Here is a 27,703-nt window from a genome sequence, read left to right on the forward strand (position 1 = left end):
AGGCATAGCTGGTACATCAGCACAAGTGTGCCCCTTAAGTTCTGAGAGCTGTTTTTGGGAAATCCTAGTGAGCACAGGATTCCTGGTAATATGCTGGAGTGCCTGTTTTGTGAAACTTATAAATATTGCTTCTTGTTTTGAACGTGGTTAGATGTCTAGTTGGTTCAATAACATACATTATTTTCCTCATTGTATTGTCTTTATGCTTTGTGAAAGATCTGTATTATATGGTTCTGTTTTTTAGCATTCCTATTCTGTTTCATTGGCCAATACTTCATTCATACTATATAGTCTCGACTCTGTAAGCTTTATTTCTACCAAAGTTCTTTGTATTCTTTCTCTCCAGATTGTGTTGCTTATTTTGGGTTTTGTCTCTCCACATAAGCTTTAGAATCAGATTGTTTGTATCTACAGTTACTTGCTTAGGTTTTGATTAGGATTACATTCAGTTTGTAGATCAAATAGGAAGAACATACAGTTTTCTGCTCATGAACATGGGCTATCTCCCATTAAAAGTTATTTTAGATGTCTTTCATTAGAGTTTTATGGTTTTCTTATATATCGTTTAAATATATTTTGTTAGATTCCTAGCTATTCTGTTAACATTAATTCTTTTTTTTCTTTCTTTTTTTTTCTTTCTGTTAACATTAATTCTTTTTTTTTTTTTTTCTAAAAGGTGTGTAGTTTTACTTTCAAATTTCACTTTTTCCTGGGCTGGCTGCACACCATTTTAATCCCAGCATTTCCACAGGTAGAGACAGGCAGATTTGTGTCATTTTAAGGCTACCCTGGTCTATGTGGTGAGGCCAGTCAGGACTATATAGTGAGACCCTGTCTCAAAACAAAAAGCAAACAACACCAACAAAACGGAGACCAAAACAAAAATGTCAGTTGTCCTTTGTTGGCATATAGAAAAGTGATTGGCTTCAGTGATGTGACCTTCACTTTTGCTAGAATTATGTTTTAAGACCTAGGTTTTTCTGTGTGTTCATTCAGGTTTTTTCATATAGACAATACAGGCATCTTTGTACAAAGGCAGTTTTACTTAATAATTTAAATTCTTTTTCTTGTTTTCTTCAATAGGTAGGGTTCCCTAGCAATGTGTTGAAGAATGAGAAAGGGTGCCCTTTCTGGTAATATGCTGGAGTGCCTGATGCCCATGGAGGCCTTGCTGTAGATCTTAAAAAAGCTTTGCATTTCTTATTATTAAGTATGTTAGTTTTTGGTACTTTGTATATAGGTATTTTTTAGCAGTTGAGGAAGAACCTCTAAACTTAGGATGTTTTAAAATTCACATTTTTCTTATTTATTTGGTTTAAGTTTACTTTCTATTTCATGATAAATTAATGTTTCCTAGCTAAAGTTGTGTTTTATTTATCTTTTTAAAAAAGTTAATACATTTAAAAATGATTTATTTATCTTTATTTTTGTGCATTGATATGTTGCCTGCATGTATGTCTGTGTGAAGAAGTCAGATCCCCTGCAATTAGAGTTATAGACAATTGTGAGCTGCCAAGTGGGTGCTGGGAACTAAACCCGGGTCCTCTGAAAGAGCATCCAGTGCTTGTAATCTCTGAGCCGTTTCTCCAGTCCCAAGTTAATACATTTTTATTTAAGGGATTTCACATGTGACCCCTTCATTGTTCATCAAGGTCAGTGAAGTTCAAGATTTCTGAAGATAGCTCTTTTTCAAAGAATAAATGCTTAATTCAGTTGTGCTATCAGCCCATGATTCTTTTTTCTCCCCAAGCATTGAAGACAAATATATTCATGAAAAATTTAAACTTGTCACTGGAGAATCTTTGATATCCATTTCTTCAGACAGTTTACTTTAGGAACCATTTTAGTGTAGGTCTGCCTCTCCCTTGCTGATACCCATGTCTCTTAATGAGTTTAAATCATATTAATTTCTGTCAAATTCATAATACTGTGTATCTGTGTGCAGCATATGCCAGTGTTACATTAAAACAAATATCTATTCATAGGTATCTTCAACTCTAACCTCACTCATATTCAGGAAGAGCCTTCTTTGATATTCACTTGTTCATCTCCTTTCTAGGGCTTTCTATCCTCTGCCCAGTATTTTTGGCCTTAGAAGCTTTTTTAAAGAGAATATAGCCGCTTTCTTGCTCTTTTCTTCTTTTATACTGACATTTCTATTCTTTGGGAATTTCAAATGTATCATGAAATATCGTCTACTAATTTGATAACACATTTATCAGAATCAGGATGTATTCTCTTGTCATCTTTGGTTAATGAACCGTCAGTAGGAGAAACAGGGCCATCATCATACGAGTACTTGTATCTCTGTCGAGATCTTTCTTTACTACGTCTTCACAAGCATGCATTTGCTTCAAGGATTCCTTAAGGCGGTGCCCATGCTTTAGTATTTCAGTGTGGTTAAAAACTGATCTTGCAATCGCCTGCACACACCAGAGCCATGTGCACCACCCTCCTCCTTTACCACTCGAAAAAACTGTCTTACTTCTCTCTACCTATCCAATTAACAGAGTATCTCGGCACTACACTTTTTTGGTACATAATATTTTTTCAGTTATTTCTTCCTTTTGGGTTATATAATTTTAAATAAAGTGCTTTTGTGGCTCTTTTTCATTGTGTGAGAGAGACAGGGTCTCATATAGTCTAGGTTAGCCTTGAACTCTGAAGATGAACTCCTGTTTCTCCTACTTCTATTTTTCAAGTGCTGAGAATATTATAGGTGAATGTCATCATTCATGTTTTAAAATCACAAATATTTAATGATATTAATTATACCAATGATTGGATTTTACTGAGAAATTTCTATGTACTCATATGCCATGATTTGATTGTGTCTTTTCCCTTCTGCTTTTTTTCCCTTCCTGTTTTTTTTTTTTTTTTACTTTTTCTTAATATCCCCTTTTCTACTTTTAGATCTTTAATAAAATCAGTTTTTATCTATAGAAGAAAACATGTAATACTTCTCTTTCTTGTCTATCTTCACTTAATCAATTTCTGTCCACTTCCATGCCAATAACATAGCTTCATCCTCCTTTACAGCTGAATAATTCTACATTGTATACATACGGTGTTTTCTTGGTTCAGGAACCTGTAAATAGACATTTAGGCTATTGTGAATGATAACAATTGTAATAAACACAGGAATGCAGATTTCACTTTCTTTGAGGCTATATCCAGGAGTGCCATAACTGGGTCATACATAGGTTTGTTATTAGTTTTTTTTTTTTTGTTTTTTTTTTTAAAGAAATCTCCATTTCCATAGTGGCTGTCCTGATTCACATGCCTTCCAATGTGTGTAAAAGTTTTTTTTGGTCTACATTTTCATCAGCATTTTGGATACCAACCATTTTGGCTAAGATGAAATGGAGCCTCAGTGGAATCCTGATTTGCATTCCTTAATAGCTAAGGATGTTGAACATTTAAAAAATACATTGAAATATGCAAAATGAATATTGGCCATTTGTATTTATTCTTTTAAAATGAGAAGTATGTTTAGATCATGTATCATTTATTGATTGGATTATTCTTTCTCTGTTAAAGTTTGAGGTAAAATATTCTGGCTATTAACTTTCTTACAGCTGAGTAGCTGACAAAGATTGATTCAACTCTGTGGGTTGACACTTCACACTGTTGTTTCCTTTGCTCCTTAGAAGCCTTTTAGTTTGGTGTAATTTCATTAGTCAGTTCTTGCTTTTATTTCTGCCAGGCAGTGGTTCATCTGTACTTCCCTCTAGTAGTCTAAAGTCTTACATTAAGATCTTTGATCTATTTTTTCAGTTGATTTTTGTGTAGGGTGAGAGATAGGGATCTAGTTTCAACTTTTTACATGTGGATATTCAGTTTTTTGATGCCATTTGTATAAGAGGATGCCTTTTCTTCACTGTCTATTTTTGGAACATTTTTTTAAGAACCATACTGCCGTAGATGCATAGTTTGTTTCTTGGTTCATTATTCCATTTGTTTATATGTTTGTTTTTCTTCTGCATAAGTGCTGATTTTGTTAGTATGGTGCAATAGTGTATTTTGAAGCAAAAAATTGGTACCTCCATATTCTTTTTTTTACTCAGGATTGTTTTGGATATTTGGGGTTTTATGACTCCAACTAATGTTTTGGTTGCTTTTTATAGTTCTGTGGAAAATGTCAGTATTTTGACTGGATGCATTGGATTTATAGATTGCTTCTGGCACATCACTTACCCCTTACCTTTTCTCCCTTCAAGCCTTCCAGTTTATGCTTCCTTGCTCTCTTTCAAATTTATGGCCTCTTTTTTCATTATTTCTTGGGGTGGTTTAAGTGACAGTTGCCCTATAGGCTCACGTATTTGAATGCTTGGTACCTATTTTGGTGGAACTGCTTGGGAAGGATTAGGAGGTGTGCCCTTATTGGGGCAGGTGTGTCCCTAGGGAGTACTTTGAGGTTTCAGAAGCCCATGCTTGTCCCAATTAGCTCTCTCTCTGCCTTGTGTTTGTGGAACAGGATGTAAGTTTTCAGATGCTGTAGTACTATGCCTGAATGCTGCCATGCTTTCTGCCACAATGATTATAGACTCACCCTCTGAAATTATAAGCCCCAATAAACTGTTTCTTCTATAAGCAGCCTTATTGAATTCATGGTTTCTCTTCACAGTAGAAAACTAAGACAAAAGTTGGTACCAGGCAGTGGACTAATGCTGTGACAATGCTCATCATGATATTTTTGAGAGAAATATGTAAGACTTTGGAACTTTGAACTAGGAAAGTAGTTGAATGCTGTAAGTGGGGTATTAATGAACTATCATAGTAGGAGCTTAGAAGATATTATTGCTGAGAGTTATTTGGAAAATTGAATCTCAGCTCCCGAGGTTCATGGGGCACAATACTAGCATCTGAGCTAGAGACCACTTGTGATATTTTGGCAGAGAATGTCACTGCTCTTTTTGCCCTTTTCCTAAATTCTGCCTGAGGCTTAAAATGAAAAGCTTTGGACTAATTTCAATGGCAGAGATTTCAAGGCAGCCTAATTTGACTCAGCTACATGGTTACTAGGGATCACTCCTATATAGGCCTGCAGTGAAAAAGAGCAAGCATTGCAAAAAGAAACACAAAACATAGGTTTTTTTTTCTTTATTTAAACATTTTTATTATTAGTTACATTTTATTAACTTTGTATCCCAGCTGTATCCCGCTCCCTCATTCCCTCCCAATCCCTCCCTCCCAATCCCTCCCTCCCAATCCCTCCCTCCCAATCCCTCCCTCCCAATCCCTCCCTCCCTCCCTCATCTCCTCCCTGCCCCTTTCTAAGTCCACTGATTGGGGAGGACCTCCTCTCCTTTCATCTGACCCTGTTTTATCAGGTATATTCAGGACTGGTTACAAAGACCTCCTCTGTGGCCTACCAGGACTGTTCCTCTCTTGGGGGGTGGGGAGGTCAAAGAGCCTGACATTGAGTTCCTGTCAGAAATAGTGCCTGTTCCCCTTACTAGGGAAAAACCAATTGGTTACTGAGCTACCACGGGCTACATCCGAGCAGAAGTTCTAGGTTATATCCATACATGGTTCTTGGTGGAGTATCAGTCTCAGAAAAGACCCCTGTGCCCAGATATATTTGGTCCTTGTGGAGAAAAAGAGTGCCAGAAATTTAATGTTGGAGTCAAGATTTGTACTGAGATAAGGAGAAATGGAATAAACAGATGGGTGCCCTTATTGTTATAATTCTGCAATTTGTAAAAGGAAAAAGCCTATGAAATTATCTGTTCCTAGAAAGAAGCAACAAAGGAAAGTATATGCAAATATAATTCAAAGAGGGACCTGCTCCATCATAAGCAGACAACAGAACTTGGCAGCACTGGCCATGTATGTGGTTCTGGTCTTAGCGTCATGAAGAATACAGGAGTAAAGTAGTTTCACAATAAGGGCACTGCTCTTCGTTGGAAGTCTCTCTTTCTTTTCTATTTTATGAAATAATTTAAGGGTCTGCTTTGTTTCATTTCTACCTTTTAATTTACTCCATATCTTTTAACTTCAGTTTCATTTGGGAATAAAAATTGAAACTTAATCCCAGCAGTCAGTAGGCAGAGGCAGGTGGCTCTCTGAGTTCAAGGCCAGCCTGGTCTACAGTGAGTTCCAGGACAGCCAGGGCTACAGTGGAGAAACCTTTGTATATTTATTCATCTTTCCATTCATCTGTCCATTCATGTATACGTATGTGGTGCATTAAAACCAGGAGCTCACTGTTTTCGTTAGACTCTTTGGCCAGTCAGCCCCCGCGATCCACTTGTCTAAACTCCGTGTGTAGTTATGGATGTATGCTGCTGAGCCTTGCTTTTATGTGTATTCTGGGGATCTGAACTCATGTTCTCGTGTTTGTATAGCTAGCATTTTACTCACTGAGCTATCTCCCCAGCCCCTGTTTCATCTTTCTGATATATTTTAAAAAATAACTATTTAATTCTTTGTGTCTTTTATTAACCTGGATTTTAAGTTTTCCTTGCCATTGGGGTAATTTCAAAGAAGTACAATTTAATATTGCTTTAACTGGTGGTTGGTTTGTAGCCTTTCAGAATACTTATGTCTATGTTTTGGATTAATGATATTAACATAAATCTGGTTCTTGGTTCTCAGGGTAGATATGTTTCTGGTCCTGCTTGGCATCTTTCACTTTTAGATCTTAAATAAAAACCTCAATAGTAAAATTCTGTTGTAATGCACCAGCTTGAATCTAAGTTCAATGTTATGCCTGGAATTTAAATTATAACTTTTAACAATACATATTAAACTTAACTCACTGAGGACTAGGTCCCTCAGTTCAAAAGAGGAGCAAAAGCATGTGGCTCCCAAGGGCTTGGATTGCCTTCTCCACAGGCTGGATGCCACTGAGAAGTGCTGTGTGTTTTCCTGGGAGGGATGGTAGCATGACTGCTCGTTTCTGGCTACCATGGATAAGCTCATTGTTTTAGAGCTCACGCACCTACTCCTGTCAGCTGTATCTCAGTTTTAGTGGTGAGTTGCTGGAATACATTACTACTTTTTGCTTAGGGATTTGCTGTTGTTTTTCCTGGAGTGCAGGGAGATTAGAGGGTGTCATCGAAGCTTGCTTTGAGTTCAGTTATCCTTAAGAATGTCACTCAAAAGATGTGTTCACTTAGAGGAGAACCTGTGTGCAATCCTTGGGATATTTTCCATCACACAGATTTTCCATCAGTTCTTTGGTTTCTGTCCCAGTCTCACAGATATTTTTTATTTTTATTTTTAAAAAATTTATTAATTATACTTTATTCACTTTGTATCTGCCATAAACCCTTCCCTCCTCCCCTACTAATCCCACCTTCCCTCCCCCTTCTTCACACATGCTCCTCCCCAAGTCCACTGATAGAGGAGGTCCTCCTCTCCTTCCTTCTGATCCTAGTCTATCAGATGTCATCAGGAGTGGCTGCATTCTCATCTTCTGTAGCCCGGTAAGGCTGCTCCCGCCTCAATGGGAGCTGATCAAAGAGTAGGCCAATCAGTTTATGTCAGAGGCAGTCCCTGTTCCTATTACTATGGAACCCATGTGTAGAAAAAAGCAAATAGATCCGTACTTATCACCCTGCACAAAACTAAAGTCCATGTGGATCAAAGACCTCAACATAAAACCAGATGCATTAAATCAGTTAGAAGAAAAAGTGGGGAAGAGCCTTGAACTCATTGGTACAGGAGACAACTTCCTGAACAGAACACCAGCAGCACAGGCTCTAAGAGCAACAATCAATAAATGGGACCACATGAAACTGAAAAACTTCTGTAAAGCAAAAGACACCATCATCAAAACAAAACGACTGCCTACAGATTGGGAAAGAATCTTCACCAACCCTCTATCTGACAGAGGGCTAATATCCAGTATATATAAAGAACTAAAGAAGCTGAGAAGCAATAAATCAAGCAATCCACTTAAAAAATGGGGAATAGAGCTAAACAGAGAATTCTCAATAGAGAATATGAATGGCAGAGAAACACTTAAAGAAATGCTCAACATCATTAGCCATCAGGGAAATGCAAATCAAAACGACAGATGTATTTTTATATTTACACCCAGTAGCTTTTATTCCATGTGAGGAGCATTTATGTTTTTATAATCTGTACCTTTACCTGTACTCCTACATGTATTGTTTCCCCTTGCTTTCCTTCTCTGCATTATGGCTCCTAGGGCCTTTTGTTCATTAACTTTCATTGTTTATCATCTACTTCTGCATGAACTCCTGGAATTTCTTGAATTTTCATATTTTACTTTTAAAAATATCCTAAACATCTTTGGTGAAAACTTCTTAGTTTGGGGGAGTATTGGAGATCTATTTTAGTTTGAATTTTTATTTATTTAATTTTTATTTTTTTATATTAATCACAGGTTATTTACTTTGTATCCCAGCCGTAGCCCCCTTCCATTATTACCTCCCAATCCCACCCTCCCTCCCTTGTTTCCTCCCTGCCCCTTTCCAAGTCCACTGATAGGGGAGGGCCTCCTCCCCTTCCATTTGACCCTAGCTTATCAGGTATCTTCAGGCCTGGCTGCAATGTCCTCTTCTGTGGCCTAGCAAGGCTGCTCCTCCCTTGGTGGGGAGGGGGCTTGAAGAGCTAGCCATTGAGTTCATGTCAGAAATAGTCCCTGTTCCCCTTACTAGGGTACCCACTTGGATACTGAGCTACCATGGACTATAGCCAAGCAGGGGTTCTAGGTTATATCCATACATAGTTCTTGGTTGGAGAAACAGTCTCATGAAAGACCCCTGTGCCCTGATATATTTGGTCTTTGTGGAGCTCCTGTCCTCTCTAGGTCTTACTAACTCCCCCCTTCTTTCATATGATTCCCTGTACTCTGCCGATGGTTTGGTTATGAGTCTTAATGTCTGCTTTGATACACTGCTAGGTAGAGTCTTTCAGAGGCCCTTTGTGGTATGATCCTGTCCTGTTACTTGTTTTCTCCTACATCCAACGTCCATGCCATTTGTCTTTCTAAATGAGGATTAATCATCTTATCCTGGGTCCTCTTTCTTTATCTTCTTTAGGTGTATAGATTTCAGTATATTTATCCTATCTTATAGGTCTATATAAGCGAGTATATACCATGTGTATCTTTCTGCTTTTGGGATACCTCACTCAGGATAATCGTTTCTAGGTCCCACCATTTGCCTGCAAATTTCCTGATTTCCTCATTTTTAATTGCTGAGTAGTATTCCATTGTGTAAAAGTACAACAATTTCTGTATTGAATTTTTTTTTTATTTGAGAATTTTATACATGATACAATGTATTTTGACCCTATTCATCCTCCTGTCATCCCCCTAACTTCTTCCAGATCCACTCCTGGCCAGCTTCCAAGTTTGTCTCCCCTCCTTCCCTTCTTTCTATTTTATTCTTTTCTTTCTTCTCTGTCAAGCCCACAGTTTGTGCTGCCCATGTACTTCTGAATATGGGGCCATTTACTGGAGTGTGGGTGGCCTACCCTCTACCAGTGACATACCCTTAAGGAAAATTGCCTGTCTCTCTCTCAGAAAACTTCAGCTGTCAGTAGCTCCTTAGCTCAGCGTAGATAGAGGCTTGTGAGACTCTCCTCACTTCATGCTGGAATCAGTTTGACTGGCTTGTTCTTATGCAGCTATTGTTCAGACAACCAAAACTGCTATGAGTTCGTGAGTGCAATGATCCTGTCATGTTCAGGAGACACTGTTTTGCTGTGATCCTCCTAAGCCTTTGGCTTTTGCAGTATTTCAGTTTTTTTCCTCAACAAAAATATTTATTTTTCTACTCTCCTTGGTTCTTTCACTGCAGCCAAGTGTCTGCCCTGGCTGTTAGTCCAACCAGGTTCTTCAGCCTTTTTTTAGCTTCTCTGTCTTCCAGTCTTCATGGGTCTCATTTTGTCTTGTATTTTCACAGCTTCTCTAGCTGTGGTCAGAGGCTTCCTGGGGCTGGAGGTTAAACCTGGGGAAATGACAGAGCCATGAAGAACTTGTAGAATGAGACTGCAAGGATGCTCAGCTCAGGAGTCAGAGGAGCACAGCTGGTAAAGCCTGAGGAAAAGGGAAGCCACCTGAGAAGGAAGGACTTTGCTGATAGAGGTTGATGCATAGAGGTCAAGGAACGTTAGGACCTGCAGTTTGGCTGTTGGGTCATCACCTCCACTGCCTGGGTCCAGTCAGATTAGTGAATGAGTGGTGAAAAGGAGAAGCCTGTGGAAGTACAAGCTATAATGTTTGAGAGTTTGACTGTGGAGAATGAGAAAGAGTGTGGCAGATTGGAGGGGTGCAGGAAGAGAAGGGGAGAAGCAGATTAGGGAGAAGGGAGAGAAACTGAAGGTATCTGGGCTGTTAGGGTCATCAAGTTTCTTGGGGACTTGAGCTGCTTCATCTCAGTACTGTAGAATCAAGCATCATGTCTTACGTCATTGTCAGGCCTCAGGTGTTGGGAGTTCTAGCCAGGGTTTGCCTGGAAATTTAAAAACCTTTAATCTCATTTTGTCCCTTTCTTTTGTTATATTTCTCTATTTTTTTATTTGTCCTCTCCTTCCATTTTGCATATAGAATTCTGATTTGATAAATTGCTAACAATTTCAAGGGCATGAGATGCAACCAAAGAGGTAATTTATGTTTTTAGACAAACCTCTTACCCAGCAACTGAATTCAAATATCTGTGCTCAACTTCCCCCTTTTCCTATAAGACTGAGGACATAGACAATAACTAAATTACATGTGTCTAGTGATGCTTGGTGCTTGTTTAGCAAGCATCAACAGCAGAGCCAGCCAGGCAAACACACCTTGTCAAGATGTCATATAAGGACGACTTGTGGATTTGAGTAGGATAGCTCTGGTGTGCTCAAGTGACGGAGCATAGGAGATGAGAGCAGAGATGAGCGGAGCTGCCCTCTTCCTCATCCTTCCCCTCCTTTAGGCCTACTCCTTTCTCTTTCCAGCTCGTCCCAGAATCTACTTCAGCCAGGATTTTGTCTCTCCTTCTTCAGAAAACAAGTCTTATCAAAGTTGCAGTGAGTTCCATGGTGCCTAACCCAATTGTCAGCTGCACCCCATCATCCTTCTGGTCCTTCTCTCCTCATTTTCCCTATCCTCTCACTCCCCACCTCTCAATTCAGAAAGATTTCTGTCAGGCCCTCAGCTTTGCAGTTATTTAAGCATTACTCCGTTTCCCTCTTCTGTTTTTATGATTGCTAGATTATTTATTCTACCTTCTGTAACTTTTCTTACCTTTTAAAAAAGCCTCCTGGCTTTGAATTCCTCTTCATAATTCCTTTGTTCTGTTGTAGCACTAGGAAGGAATCTGCTTGCATTTCTCTTTCCAGCTCTTCCTGGAATCCACTTCAGTCAGGCTTTTGTCTCCTTTACTTCAGAAAAACAACTCTTGTTAAGGTTGCAGTGATTTCCGTGGTACCAAATCCAGTTGTCAGTACTGTGTCTTCATCTTGCTTGGCCTGTCAGCAGTATTTGACACTGTTGCAAATTCCCTTTTCCTCCACGTGGGTCAGGAAATGTACAGGCCTTTGGTGCCCTGCCCTTGGTAACTGCTTGTCTGGCAGCCTCTGCCCTGATACGGAACATCTGAGAGCTGTGCTTTGTTTTTAGACGTACCTTCTCTGCCTGCCTTTGCACTTAGCCTCAGGACACTGTGTGTCATCTGCTGATTGTTCTGGATTTCTCAACTTGTAGTCCAGCCTTTCCCTCTGAACAGTATAGATTTATATACAGACCAACTCACTCAGCTTCTGCCTTTGTAGTGTATACCTCAAATTCAGCAGAGCCCGTTCCTCCGCCAAACCATTCCTTTTGTAATTTTCCCCGACTCAGGACTTGGCAACTTGGTCTTTCCAGTTTCTCAGGACTAGAACTTTGTGTTTATTTTTGCGAGTCCTAGCAGGCCTGCTTTCAAAACACCCACAGCTCAATCATTTCTTACTGCCTCACTCTACAGGTCTGAGTGTTGTCTCTTTTGCCTTGTTTTGTATTTAGTTATCTTCTGGTCTTTTCTTACCTGATATCCCCCTAACTGCCACCTCCCCACTATACACACATACACACACACACACACACACACACACACACACACATGCATATGGATATGTATATATATACACACACAAATATATGGATACATACACATGATACATATGTGTATATACACACATATATATGGGATACACACCACATACACACACACACCACACACACACTCATTCCTAGCAATTGTGGTTCACTGAATCCGATCACGTCATATCTCTGTTCAGAATCTTACATGGATTCCTATCTCCCTCAAGGTCAGAGCCAACTTATTATTTACCATGTGTAAATACCGGCACCTGGAGTAAAGTCCTATGCCCTGGACTCCTATTGATCCCTGTTTCATCTTTTATATTTCTCTTTTGCTTGAATACTCCAGAGCCATCTTGCCTCAGGCTCTTGACATTACTATTATCTCTGCATCACATACTTGCTGGTCTTGTTCCTCTTGTCCTACCATTCTTCCTCAGATGATATTCTGGTGAGATGAGCCCATTGCTGCACTCCCTCTATTCTTAGGCCCATACTAGCATCTTCAAACACACTGCAATTTAGTTATCTGTTATCTATTTGTATTTATTGTTACTTCTCTCTCTGGAATGTGAATGTCAGAAGGGTACACCTTTGCTCATGAGTGTCCCCAGTGTTAGAGTGGGTTCCTGGATGTAGTAAGCCCTGCAGTAAATAACTACTAAAGGAATCAACTCAGGAAGCCTCTGTTAGCCACCTGACATTCTACTTTAGCCCTGTGCTTCATTGCTTGGCGGCCACGGTATGCTTTCCTTGTTCATGGAGCCCAACATTCATTGCATTGTGGACTACTTTTTCTGCATGCTTCTTTACCAACATTTAATTTTCCTTTTGACCTGTGTATCACTGGCACCAAAATAGCGTGGTATGCCTTTCAAAATGCAAAGCAGACTTTTTTCTTCTGTTGGTCTCCTTGTGGAGGTTTTCTGTGCTCCAGAGGATTTCAGGAGGAGGTTGTAACTCTACTAAGATCCTCTTGTTAGCCAGTGTTCCTAGCAGTCTTCAGGCCTCCAGAACAGGTGTTAGGATTATCTCCCATCACTCTCCCACATGTATTATGAGGATGTTGATACTCAGTTTGTAGTGTTCCTTTCCATTTTCAGTATTGTTTTCTATGTGGTATCATTACAGGGGTGACTACCACCCAGGTCCAAAGCCTTTGTTATCATATGTTCACCAACTCATCCTGAGAGGTCCATACTCAGGGTGCTCCCTAGATTTCAGCACTTTGAAAGTCTTCAAGTTTTTTTTTCCACATGCTCCATAAGCTTGAGGGAAGCTTTATTTTTAGCATTTGGTCTTTGATGGATATCCTGTTTCTTGACCTTTTCTGTTTATCCATTTGTTGCCCCATCTCTGACAAAAATAAAGTGCATTGTAAGCATGCGACCTCAGTAAAAATGAGCAAAGGACCTGAGTGGACATTTCCCAAAAGAAGATATACAAATGGTCAGCAGGTGTTTGGAAATGTACTTAGCCTCCTTTGTAATAGAGAAATGGAAAGGATCACCTCATACCTCTTGGAATAGCTGCTTCAAAAGACAAGAGAGAAGTTCTGTTGAGGAGGTAGGGAAAAGGAAGCCTTGTGTATCACTGGCACCAAAATAGCGTGGTGTGCCTTTCAAAATGCAAAGCAGACTTTTTTCTTCTGTTGGTCTCCTTGTGGAGGTCCTGTCCCCTCCAGGTCTTTCTATCTCTACCTTCTTTCATAAGATTCCCTGCACTTTGCCCAAAGTTTGGCTATGAGTTTCAGCATCTGCTTTGATACCCTGCTGGGTAGAGTCTTTCAGAAGCCCTCTGTGGTAGGCTCCTGTCCTGTTCCCTGTTTTCTCCCTCTTCCTATATCTGTCCCATTTGCTTTCTGTGTGAGGATTGAGCAACTTCCCTAGGGTCCTCCTTCTTGTTTAGCTTCTTTAGGAGTATAGATTTTAGTATGTTTTTTATATGACTAATATCCACTTATAAGTGAGTATATACCATGTGTGTCTTTCTGCTTCTGGGATACCTCACTCAGGATCATCTTTTCTAGTTCCTACCATTTGCCAGTAAATTTCATGATTTCCTTGTTTTTAATTGCTGTATAGTATTCCATTGTGTAAATGTTGCACAATTTCTATATCCATTCCTCTGTTGAGGGACATATAGGTCGTTTCTAGATTCTGGTCATTACAAATAAAGCTGCAATGAATAGGGTTGAGCAAATGTCCTTGTTGTATACTTACACATATTTTGGATGTATGCCTAGGAGTGGCATAGCTTTGCAAAGACCGATACTTGTACCAAGGACCATACATGGAGATAACCTAAATCCCTTGCTCAGATCCCTGGCTCAGATCCCTAGCCCATGGCAGCTCAGCCTCCAGGTGGGTACCCTAGTAAGAGGAAGAGGGGCTGACTCTGACATAAACCCAGTGGCTGGCTCTTTGATCATCTCCCCCTGGGGGTGATGGTGAAGCTGTACCAGGCCACAGAGGAAGACAATGCAACCAGTTGTAATGAGACCTGATAGGCTATGATTCAATGGAAGGGGAGGAGGACTTTCGCTATCAATGGGCATGGGAAGAGAAGAGAGAGAAAGGATAGGATTGGGAGGGCATGAGGGAGGGTCCTACAGCTGGTATACAAAGTGAATACACTGTAATAATAATAAAAAAAATAAAACCACAAGGAGAGCAACAGACCAGAAAATTTGAACACAGGGGTCTTCCCACAGACTCATACTCCAACCGAGTACTATGCATGGAGATAACCTAAAACCCCTGCACAGATGTAGCGCATGGCAGTTCAGTGTCCAAGTGGTTTCCATAGTAATGGGAAGAGGGACTGTGCAGTCTCTGACATAAACTGATTGGTCTGCTCTTTGATCACCTCCCCCTGAGGCGGGAGCAGCATTACCAGGCCACAGAAGATGACAATGCAGCCACTCCTGATGAGATCTGATAGACTACGATCAGAAAGAAGGAGAGGGGGGCCTCCCCTATCAGTGGACTTGGGGAGGGGCATGAATGAAGAAAGGGGAGGGAAGGTGGGATTAGTAGGGGAGGAGGAAGGGGTTTATGGGGCGATACAAAGTGAATAAAGTGTAATCAATAAAAGTTAAAAAAGTATAAAAAAATTAAAAAAACCAAAATGCAAAGCAGATATGCCAAGTGGTCCACCAGTTCCATTTGGATCCACATTCAAAGGAAATGAATTAGTTCATGAGAGACACTGTGCTCAGGGTTCACCATGTCAGGTTACAGAGACAATTGACATGTGTGACAGTAGATGAATGAATGGGTAAAGAAAATGTGGTAATCCTGACGTGTACATTCAGCCTTAAGGAAATTGTGCCATCTGGGACAACAAGGGATAACCTGGGGATATTCTGCCAAGTGAAGTCTACATATATAGGAAAACAAGTACTGAATAATCTCATTTGTACATGGGATCTAAACAGTTTAGCTCATAGAAGAAGATAGTAGAATAACCGTTCTGGGACCAGAAAGGGGGCTGCAGGTTGATGTGTGGCCAGTGGATGCCAGAGTTCAGAAGAGTGAATTTAGTAGGCCTGCTTCATGACCCAGTGACTTGGTGAAGAAGAGTACACTGTATGTTAAAATCCTTGAGGGTATATTGTAAGTTGTACTCAGGAATGATGCTAATCTAACGAACTCCTTCCTCCATTAATTAGCACAATGGGGAGAGCACTGCCACGTGTGAGGAGCAGAACCTCAGGTCATATATAGTGATCATGACTTATATATAGTGATCAAGACTTATATCACAGTTGAGTAAAAATTTTAATTTTGATATATGGTATATTTTTTGAACAGTTTTTTTTTTAATCCATAGTGGTCTGTGATGTTTCTTGTAAATCTTCCTGTGATTGAATCTGTCAGGTCGTGGTTCCAGTACACCCTCTACATTATTGAAGCTTTTACCATGCTATGCTTTTCAGGAGGGCAATGTGTACTCATTGACTTCAGTTTTCAGAATTGTCGATGATGGTTTGGCTCTTTACACTTTCACATAACTTTGGAAAACATTTTATCAAGTTATGAAAAGAGAAACTCTTCAGTGGATTTTCTCACCAAAACAGTGTTAAGCTAGAATAAATGACCAGTTCACACATTAATATTTTTTAGCAAAATGGTACATTTGTGAAATGTCCAGAAGTTTTACTTTTCAATAGTTTAGATCTTTCATTTCCTTTAGATACCAAAGATGTAGCTTTTACTGTTTATAAAAGTGACAGGCAAAATGTAAATGACCTGCTAAATTTCTTCATTTCAGATATGTTTTCTTCTTTTTGCCGTTCTCTACATTGTTTCCTACTTCATCATTACAAGATACAAGAGAAAATCAGGCAAGTAAAAACAGTTTTATCGTAGCTTTCATCAGAGCTGGGTGTCTGGGGTAGTATATGGGCTCCAGTAACACACTGTGGTACAGCCATGCCGAATATGCTGATGGCTGAAGTAAACAGTTGTCTGTTACACTAAAAATAACCCCTCGGGAACCTGACTATGCTCAGGGTCACCCTCTTAGGCCAGAGTGTATGCTTATCACAATTCTCATGTCCAACTAAGAATAGTGTTGGCTGTTTAGCACCTGGGAAATTCCAGAGTTTATGAGGGTATTTGGTTCCTTGTGGCTGGTTCTAGCTGAGTGGCCCATTCATCCCAGCCCCCTTCATTTTCTCACTACAGAATTGTCTGTCCTTACTTTCTTCTTTCTCTTTTTTCTTTTTTAAAAGAAAGATGTATTTATTTATTTATTTTTGTTTTGTGTGCATTGTTTTATGGGTGTGACTGCATGTGTCTTTGTGTACTTGTATGCATGCCTCATGTCTGTAGAGGCCAGAAGAAGGTGTTGGATCCCCAGGAACTGGAGTTATAAATGGCTGTTAGCCTCCATTAGTTGCTTGGACTCAAACCTGAGACCTCTGCAAGAGCAGCAAGTGTTTTAAAATGCTGAGCCATCTCTCCAGCCTGTTTTCTTTCTCTAAAGCAATGTAGAATTTAGAATATTTATAATTGTACTGGTATTCAATTATATAGTATCCTTGAATTATTTCATTTTGTCCTGAGTTAATCAGAGGGTTTTTTTCATAGCTTTATTATATTTTTAATGGACTGTATTATTTTTTTTAATGGACTGATCAATTCATACATTTTTTGGGTTAGTGTTTTTTATATATACTCTAGCAGATGCCTAATGCCTTCTGTTAATTCTCAGCTATTGATTTTGAAATCATAGTGTTTTCTATCTGTGATGCTGGGCTGATGATTGACGCTGTATGATACTTAAGGGTTCCATGTATTAAAGATTCTTTGATATAAGATCATCAGTTTAAAACTCTTCAAACTAAAAGAACAGCTTTTGTTGCAGTCTGCTGCTTTAGAGCCGTAACCTGGCTCTGTGACTGTCTGGAAGTGTCCTTGGATCCTGTAATCTGCCAAAGATGTGAAGATCTGCAGGTTTAAGGCAGTACCTCAGCTGTTTTAAAGATGCTTGGTCACATGGCTTCACAGGTTACATACATAGAAGAAAGGAGAGGGTGTGACTGAAAACATAAATGTATTGTTTAAAGAGAAGTAAGGGTGATGCACAGGAAAATGTAGACTTAGATGATCTTTAGGTTAATCCAGTAGTTGTAGGGAATGAGAAAGACTGTGGCCTTGTTGGTGGAATAGAATGGACATTGATAAGGAGATAGGGAACCTTTTCTCCAGACTTGGTGATGGATTAGGTGTGAGGGTAGCAGGATGAAAATTAACCGTGAATGTGATTTTGTGGTGCCTTTGATGGTAAACTTATTTTGGGAAGTCTGCAATTCAGGATAGATATTGCAAAGAATTACCCAAACACCCCATTGACAGTGGGGCAATTAAGCTCCCAGAGGTCCAGAGACTAAAGGAGAACCTCTCAGGACATGAGACAGATGAACTGGAGGGACCGGGAGGTTTTTGAAATCTTTGTGTACTTACAAAGTCTTTTTGGCTGGTAAGTTTATGAGCAAGTATAAAAGAGGTGGTGTCTAGGAAGCCTGAGAGAGGAGAGGGGTTGAGGAAAGGATCCAAATGAGGTCTGCCTGCTACTTAAGAAGATACAGAAAATGACATTTTTCTGTGTGTAACTTGGACAGTGCTTTTGAATTGTTGAGGAGCTGCTATCCAAGGTAGTTTTGGATGGTTTAAGAAAATATTATCATTTCCTTTGCTAAAGAAAATTCAAATTAAAGGAAAGCAGGTAAGTTCTGTTTTATAATAGAAATGTCTGTTGGCCATTAACAACAGAACATTTTATTCATGAGCAGCTTTTCCTGACATTGTCTACCTGCATTTCACAATGTCCTGTGTTTCTAAGTTTTGTTTTCTTGAGACTAGGTGCTTGTAAAATTTTGACTTACATGCATCAGTTAATCATCAATTTTCAAAAAAAAAAATCAACTCACTTTTTATTTATACTCACTCTACATGTTATAATGAGATTTGCATTTGGTCTTTGTTGAAGTCAACAAAATGCTCTTTGAAAGTTTTGGCCATTCAGTAATTGAGTTTTTAAAACTTTATTTTTTTGTATATTTTTAGATAAATTCATTAAACATTTTGTTGGAGATAAAATAGTAATACTATAAACATTTTTTTTTTTACAGATGAACAAGAAGATGAGGATGCTATAGTCAATAGGATATCGTATGTATTCTAAAGTTTAATTGTTTCATTTGTAGTTTTGAAATTAAATTTTGGAGAAATAATTGCTTAAAGTAATAATCCTTATTAATCATATTCTTAAAAAGCACATGTAAGCAAGTACACACAATTAATTTAGAACTGATTGTCTCTTGATAAAATGGGTTTATTCAAGCACATGCCTATAGTGGTAAGGGGTGGTGGTGGGATGATCAGGCGTTCAAGGCTAGCCTCAGCTACATAGTATGGAAGGCCAGCTTAGACTACATGAGACCATATTCCCTTCTCCTGCTAAGTGCTTATTTAAAGAAATATTTTATCTTCAGGAGACTTAATGAGGAAAAGAGCTTAATGGTAGAACAATTGTTAAGACCTTTTTTGGCAGAGTTGGCACAGGCTTGTATTCTTGGCACTATCAAGGTAGAGGCAGGAGGATTAAGAGTTTGAGGATAGCCTGGCTATACAGCAAGACCCTGGGAAAAAGGGACAACAGTCAAGCCGTCAGTTGTCTGTGTCCCGAGCACATAGACTTTCTGGTCAGAGTGACATTTGCCTGCTGAGTGCGCCCAGGGAACTGGTTGCCTTATGTTCCTTATGTGTGAGATATAACATAAATGGACTTTAATTTTTCAAGTATCAAACTGAATGGCAAACAATTAAGTTCTTTCTATTAGATTTTTCCTATTAAAATGTGAAATCTAGGGCTGGAGAGAGAACTCAGTAGTTAAGAGCATAGGCTGTCTTGCAGAGGACCTGGGTTTGGTTCCCATTACCCATATTAACCACCCCTAACTCCAGTTTCAGGATATCTAACAGGGTGGCATGGTGATACACTCTATGAGAGTGTTGATGTCACCATAGGCTGTAGAGGGTGTCCATGTCAAAGGGAGTCTGCCAATGGGCAAAGAGGGTGTCCATGACAATGGGAGCCTACCAAGAGTATTGGGAGCTGAGTTGGGAAGGAACATGTCTGAGTGTCAGGACAGTTTAGTCCAGACAGGAAGATAGGTATCTGTATAGAATTGAATCAGTATGCTAGGAAATTGGTTCCTTGTAATGGTGGAAAGGCTTGATCAAAGTCAATAGGAACCAAAAACTAAGTAAAAAAGAGCAAACAAAAGCGACTATTGAGTTGTTGGTTTGGAGTTGGGGCTGTGTCATTGTGAACACAAGATTTTCAACACCTGCGGGTAGTAGAACTGCAGTATAAAAGCCAGTGTGGCCACGTGTTTGTGCATGCAGAGCGCGCACTATATTCGTCAGCTTTACTGTCTCCTGAGGACGTCTCCAAGTAGCAGGGAATTGATATAATGCCCAGGTAGTGTTTAAATAGAATTTATACTAGGTAGAACCTGGACTCTTTAAAGGCTAATAGGAGGGCTGGATAGGGAAAGGCCCAGGTTAATTTTGTGTTTTACTTGTACAGAATGTAAAGATTATTGGGATATTTTTAAGGAAACAGTCCTCACACAAGTCCTCAAATTAGGACCAAATTAGGACAATTTAAACATCAAAGAATAATTATTGTAATGGATTTGAAGCCACTGCATATAGTAGGGTGATCTTGAGCCCATCCTGATAAACACCAGTAGATGAAGAGTTTGGAAGTGTGACAAGAACAGGTTTCTCTTGTAGTTGCAAACTTATCTTCCCATAAAATACTAACTGAAAGGAAGAGTATCTTAAGAGCAGAACATCCTGGTGGTCACTTCCTTGACCTGGGACACAGCAGACAGGGTCACTAGAGAGACAGCAACCGTAAGTCACTCATGGCCTGCAGAGAAAACCACAGAGAAGCAGCAGCTTGTGACAGTCCTGCTTTGTGGACATCAAACTACACCAGCTTAAGGCTGAAGTCCTTGTTTCCCCATTCAGCTTGCCTTCTGCACATTATGAGAATCTAAGCTTCCACTTTATGCTCCCAGCCTCTCAGCTGCCTTTGACTCCTTTCTCTAGCATCTTGTTGGGAATTGTATTGGTTCTGTCTGTGTTCAGAGCCTGACATTGTCTTTTCAGTTTTCTTTGCTTTTTTTTATTTTCTGTAGTGCCTATCACCTTTAATATATTATGCAGTTACCTAATTAATGTTTTATTGTTTATTGTCTGATGCTCTTGTAGCACTAAGTGGTGCTTTCACTTAGAAGCCCCGTGAAGGCAGAAATGGATGTCTTGTTTGCTGTTCTAACATGCCAGGTACAGTGCTGGCTCAGAATCAGTGTTTGTAAATATCTGGTCAGTGAGTGAGCAGCACCAAGGTCCCTGGATCAGTCTATGCTATGTACATTAGTGGCCCCTTCAGGTAGTCGCTTGTGGGTGATCCTGATGGTAATACATTCTGATGCTCCCACTGGTTAAGAACCACTGATCTGAGTGAGCACTTGGGGCTGAATTCACAAGGCATGCTTTTATTGATTAACCAGATAAAGACTGTGACAGTTACTTTTGTCATCACTGTGACAAAATACCAGTCAGAAGCTAATAAAGGGGGAAAGATTTGTTTTTTGCACAGTTCACAGACCACATTGTTGGCAGTATATGTCAGTGTTTTGTTACTGGCCCACGGATCAGAAAACAGAGCAAGCATACAGGCTGGAACCAGAGGTGGGTGAAACCTAATGACCTATTTTTGCCAGCCAGTCCCCACTTTATGGAAGCATATCAGTTTTCAAATGGTACCACAATGTCTCCTCAAAACATAAGCCTATGGGGACATTTCAGATTCAGACCAAAACACTTAGGATGACATATTGGCACATTTCACAGTTAGAAAGGAGGGAATGCTGAAGTTGTAGAAGAATTTCATGAAGGAAGTGCTTATCCACTTGAAATATCCAAGGTCCAGCATTCGAAGTCCTGACACTTGTTTGCTTCCTGGAAGTGTGTGGCAGGTTTGTTGAAGTAACTTAAAGTGGTTTCACTGCCTTTGTCATCACTTCGTGAAGCTGCTTTACACTATTACCTGTAGATGATGGCTTTCTGAGTTATTGGTAACATTTAGCATCCAAGTGAGCTTTGAACATCCTCCTGCTAAGGAGATAGTCACAAATGGCAGATATTCAAGAAAATATTTTGTTGTGCTGCTGCCATAATCACAAAAGGTCCAATATTCTGCATATATATTTTTACTACCCTATTTTGGAAGGTGACATTTCTGAAAGGGTGTATTTTGTGATTGTACAAGCAATGTCTCTTCTATACTTTTCAGCTCAGGGCCTTATTTTAAGGGCTGTTGTTAGTATTAGCTCTACCACATGAGTGGTGCTGTGTGCACAGCAGAAGTGGCTTTCTGTTCTCTGGGTAGGTCTATCACAGTAACAAAGTCTGGAGTGGAAGCCAGGCATGGTGGTGCACGTCTTTAATTCCAGTACTCAGGGAGGCAGAGGCAGGCGGATCTCTATGAGTTCAAGGCCAGCCTGGTCTACAAAGCCAGTCCAGGATAGCCCAGACTATATAGAGAAACCCTGTTGTGAAACACTAATCCAAACCAGACCAAACCAAACCAACCAACCAACCAAAGAACAAAACTAAAACCCCCACAAAACATAAAACAAACAAACAAACAAACAAACAAACAAACAAAAAACAAACTCAAAACACAGAGTGTGGAATAGAGGCTTCATATCTATTGAAAAACAGAAATATAGTAATACTGACCAAATACAATGGGTTTTCGGGGCCACTCGTGACTTCCTGATTTATCTCTTTGTTTCAAGTGAATTCCTTTTGTCAGGGCATGGGTTCCAGTATTGGATTTGGAAGTTATGTTGCTCTGGTGTGTGGTCAAAGTATTATGGGAGCTAAGAGGAAAGAGAAGCTGATTTTACTGAGAGGAACAAGGTAGGAGTTGAGGGACACATGACAGGCAAATGCCATTTGAGGTCTGTCTTGCCTCATATAGGCACATTTGTCATGTGGAGTGTTGTAGGGACACCCTAGAGTGTGAGAGCAAGCAGCCGTTAGGCAGAGGCCTGGAACCCGTAACATCCATTTGAGGGTTAGGAAGAGGTGGGGGATGAGTGCAGGATGAAATGTGCCTTGCGGAGGTAGTGTTGGGAAAGCTGTGCAGGTCCAGGATGGTGAGTATTTGGATTTGGCCTTGGCTTTGATGTTGACAAGGGTGATGCTGTGGTACTCTGTGGGTTGAGCTGGCCACCCAGCTGTGCAACCTTTCCAGGACATGTGCTCTTCATTCTGCTGGATCAATTTATGATGCTTCTGTGTCTGAGCTGGATTTTGTTTGGAGTGTCCGGTTGATCTATGTTAAATAGTTGGCTGTAGCTTGGGTTTCCAGGGTACTTGTGCCTGTGTAGGCATGCACTTCTGTTTGTCACAGGGTGGCGTTGAGTGCAAGGTTACTTGATTAATGCATTGTAGGGCATTTCCTGCATTTATTTTCACATTCTTTCAACAGTAACTTCAGCGTGATGGATATTCAGGCTTAATCTTTAATGCTAATTAAGTTTTCTTTGCCACTACTGCTGCTCTGTCTTCTGCTTGCCTACTTTCTTCCCCTCTTTCCATCTCTTTTCTCCTGGTTTTCTTTGTTTTCTGAAACAGGATCTCATTATGTTGACCTGGCTGGCCTGGTGCTCTCAATGTAGACCAGGCTGGCCTTGAACTCACAGAAATATACTTCTCTCTGTTTTGCCATTTATTTATTTATTTATTTTTTTTTTTCAAAATTAGGTGTTCATTATAAAAAAACTGAAAACTTTTCAGAAATGTGTACCTGAGAGATGAAAGTCCCTACTGATTGCACTTTGTCCTGTGAGTTGTTATAAATGATGATAGATTTTGAAATAACACATTTTCTTGGTGCCAATTGAGAGCCCACTTTGTATTTATTGTCAGCATTTTTTATTCAGTTTGCTTTGTTGACTTAATTTATTTTAGATTCTTTTTTACATATTGAAGCTGTATTACTTAAGAAGTATTGTAGTTTTTGCAATATTGATTAGCATTATAGTATTTACTACTGCTCTGCTATTTACTACTATAATTTAACCTTGTTTAATGAGTTATCAGGGGCTGGTTCAGTGTGTCAAGGTATTTGCTGTGTGAGCTTAGAGACCCGAGTTCAATATTGGAATCTGTGTAAAAATAGGAGAAAACAGATTGTACATAACTGGCCTCTGAGCTTACATGTATGCCATAGCACCCCTTTCTTCCCTGGCATCATACACACACACACACACACACACACGCATACACATGCACATGCATGAACGCTTGCACACACACACACATGCATGCACACACGCACAAATAGTAATGGTAATTTCTTAAAAAGTGTGCAGCACACTTTAAGAGTATATACATCTTTTAGGGATACTTTTTAGGGATTTTTGCCTGGTTGCACTTTCTGGATCTTAAGCATGCTGTTTGTCCCTCAAGTTGCATATCTGTAATGGGATTCTTACATAATACTCTGGCTGTTGCTTGCATGCTCATTACCTTCCAGACCCCCAGTGATGATGCCTCTTCTCTCTTGCAGGTTGTTTCTGAGCACCTTCACTCTAGCAGTTTCAGCTGGTGCTGTTTTGCTTTTACCCTTCTCAATCATCAGCAATGAAATCCTGCTTGCTTTTCCTCAGAACTACTATATTCAGTGGCTAAATGGCTCCTTGATCCATGGTTAGTATATATTACTTAATAGAATCATGGCTAATGCATCAGGTTTTCTTTTAAAGTACACTGTAAGTTATAGTTTTTTTTTTTTTTTTTTAGTTTCCTTCACAATTTGTAACATCTTCCAGTAAACTATTGTCTTTTTAGGGTTTCTATTGCTGTGATAAAATACTATGGCCAAAAGCAACTTGGGGAGGAAAGGGTTTATTTCAGCTTATACTTTTATATCATAGTTTATCACTGAGGGAAGTTGGGGCAGAAACTTGGAGGCAGGAGTTAATATAGAGACCGTGGAGGGGTGCTGCTTACTGGCTTGCTTCTCAAAGCTTGCCTATCCCGCTTTCTTATATACTCCAGACCACCAGCTTAGTGGTGTCAGAAATACCCCCAGCTGACCTGGAATTAACTATGTAGGCCTTGAACTCATGGTAGTTCTTGTGTTTCAGACTTTGGAGTGTGGAATTATAGACGTGAGCTACTAGCCTGGGTATTTCCTGTGATTTTGATTCATTTAAATATTTTAGGAAAAGACTTTTTGGTTCATCTGGTTAGGTCAGAGGACCCTACTCTCTACAGAAGACTGGATGGAGCAGAGGCTACACTTGCTATTTTGTTTTCTTGGCCATTTTAAAACACAATAGAATAAAAACACGGTCAGGTTAACATCTTCATGTAATTTAAAGAGTACTGATGGTAGCTGGGTATGGTGGCACACACTTTTAATCCCAGCACTGGAGGACAGAGGCATGCACATCTTCGCGAGTTCCGGGATATGCATGGATAGCTTTCTTACTGCTCTTCCTGCTCATACCACTAATAGCTTCTTAGTGTTGGTTTTTGTGGCCGGTGTTGTTAAGTATATCATTACTTCCTGATGTCAAGCTAATTTTATTATGTTTATATAATTTGATAGTTATATGGGAAGTTAGATCACTGTTCATAAACACCAAAGGCAGGTGCAATTCGGATACCTCACTATGAGATATTTTTCTATAGACACAAATAATTTCTCTTATTCCAGTGCAGATTTTATAATAGTGAAGACAGTTTGTGCAACAATATCTTGAACAGTAGTCAGCAACAAGTATTTACTGTTTTTTAAGCTAAAGAATTTTAGATTTTTTTTATGAGCCTTCTTTTGAGTTAATGGTAAAATATCTTCCTTTAACAAAAATTATCTGACTTGCCATTTTACTTAGAAAAACTTGTATCCATTGGGTGGTGGTGGCATATGCCTTTAAGCCCAGCACTCGAGAGGTAAAGGCAGGCAGATCTCTGAGTTTGAGGCCAGCCTTATCTGCAGAGTGAGTTCCAAGACAGTCAAGGCTACACAGAGAAACTCAGTCTTGAAAAACCAAAAGGACAAAAAGGAAAAAAAATAAGGAAAAGTAGCAGCAGCAGCAGCAGCAGCAGTAGTTGTACCTACAGCACCTTGTTTGTATTATAGAATTTGTAGTTCCTCTAATTGGCGACTGAGAGGGGGAGTCCCTTCTCTGTCCAGCATGGCCTTTCCTGATGCTGGCTGCTGGGAAGTCTGGAGAGCTTTGAGATAGAGCTGCCTTTTCAGTTGCTGGTGATGTTTGTGCCGAAGCCGCTAGAGAGTGACGTGAGTCTGAAGTGATCATCAGTGTCATGTAACTGTGAACCAGCAAGGAAGGTATTGTCCAGAAGGACTGTTCTGTGTGACACAGGAGTTAGCTTTACGTCTTTTCTTCTTGTAAAAGTACAGGAGGTGCTATTGCAGAAATGACTCTGAGTGGCAGCTTTAACTCTAGAATGAACAGGAATACTAAAATGAACAAAGCAGAATATGGCATCGCTCTTTTTGTAGTACATGTATTCATCATGGCTTATAGCACATGTAACTTGAATCTTTTCAAGCACTGAATCTGTGTTGACTATCTGTCTACCCATCATATTCTCTGAAAACATTTTTTAGTGCCTGGTCTTCAGAGGTTCCCTTGTTGCTCTCAGGAATGAGACCACTTATTCTGTAGTGACTTCTACTGATATGAGATGGGGGCTGAGTATCCCCAGGCACCAAGCAGCTTTCTGTCCTCTGTGGATGCTTACTTAACTGTTTCCTATTGGGTATCCAGGGGATTTTCACAATGACTTTTGACTTTTTCATAAATTACATAGATAATTTTAATGGAAATTATTAGGCTAATAAATATTGCCAAACTGTTTTCTGAAGTAGGTGCTTCTGACAGGTGGTTCAGGTACCTTAATTTCTAACACAATCCCACCAACATCACACACTTACATCTTTGATATGACTAAGAACTAGTTTTCATGATTATCCTTGGAAAGATTAGTGATCTCTCAATTTTAGTTCATCCATAATATCTAGTACATAAATAATTTGTCATGTTCTTTTCACTCTGTTTTTTTAATATTGAACTACATGGTCTCTTTATATGTAAAACCAGGCCTCTATGTAGTGTTTATTTATAGTTGCTATTTTGTATGCCTTTTGGGGTCTAGAATTTTTGTGTTTTTGCATTGACTGCTCTTTTTCTCTCTTTGGTTTCTCTAATTGTTTTTCTGTGTGGAAGAGTCTCTTCTGCCATGACTGTAACAAGCACTGACTTCTTGTCAGCACTTTGGTTTGTGCTTGATGGTTTTTGTAACCCTCTGGAGTTTACAGAGTGCTCTTTTCCCTCCCCCTCCACAGTTCATGCTTCCAGTGCCACCAGTTTACTAGCTTTCTCTAGTATCTTTAATATGCTGCCTTTTGATTTTCCAAGTTATCCCATGAGGGTGTGTTTCTTGGCTTTGGAGTCGGCTAGACTCAGCTTTGAATTTCAGCTCTATGTAAACTGTTTAAAAAAAATTTTTTTTTTTTGAGACAGGGTTTCTGTGTGTAGCTCTGACTGTCTTATAATCACTTTGTAGACCAGACTGGCCTCAAACTCAACAGAGATCCGCCTCCCTAGTGCTGGGATTGATGGGGTGCACCACTGCCTAACAAACTGTTTAAAATGTTTATGTCTTAGTGTTTTATCTGAAGAATGAGCACAACAAGAACTTTTTGGTTGCCTTTTTATGTGTGGAGAGTGGTGTGTATATAGAATATAAATTATCTGACAAGGCAGATAATTTATATTCTATATAAATTATTATATATATTAATGCCAATATTAATGCCTGTGCCAGAATAAGAGGAAATAAACAGCATGTTTTTATGAGCCCACTGGATGATGACTGGAGCAAGAGGCCCACTGTTAATTTACAGCTACCCCTTTCTTTTTGGGTTATCCTGTCTTCTTTATCCTCTTGACTGTTAATACCTCTTCTGCCAAGGTACCCTTTGATGAGTATTTCCAAATAGATACAGGCATCTTTTTTAAAT

General features: G+C 39.6%; 1 protein-coding gene across 2 annotated transcripts in view; it reads left to right on the forward strand.

The window, feature by feature from the left end:
• Lmbr1 (limb development membrane protein 1) overlaps positions 1–27,703 on the forward strand; it is a 130,158-nt gene that overhangs the window by 2,897 nt on the left and 99,558 nt on the right. The window contains exons 2-4 of one of the 2 annotated variants that reach the window (XM_060374160.1): positions 16,319–16,391; positions 18,684–18,723; positions 24,215–24,354. In XM_060374160.1, coding sequence (XP_060230143.1) covers positions 16,319–16,391; positions 18,684–18,723; positions 24,215–24,354 — 253 coding nt within the window. Of the gene's footprint in view, positions 1–16,318; positions 16,392–18,683; positions 18,724–24,214; positions 24,355–27,703 lie in introns of those variants that run through there. The other variant, XM_060374161.1, reaches the window with a different exon arrangement.

Source organism: Meriones unguiculatus, chromosome 21 (assembly GCF_030254825.1).
Source record: "Meriones unguiculatus strain TT.TT164.6M chromosome 21, Bangor_MerUng_6.1, whole genome shotgun sequence".
Classification (NCBI taxonomy): Eukaryota; Metazoa; Chordata; class Mammalia; order Rodentia; family Muridae; genus Meriones; species Meriones unguiculatus.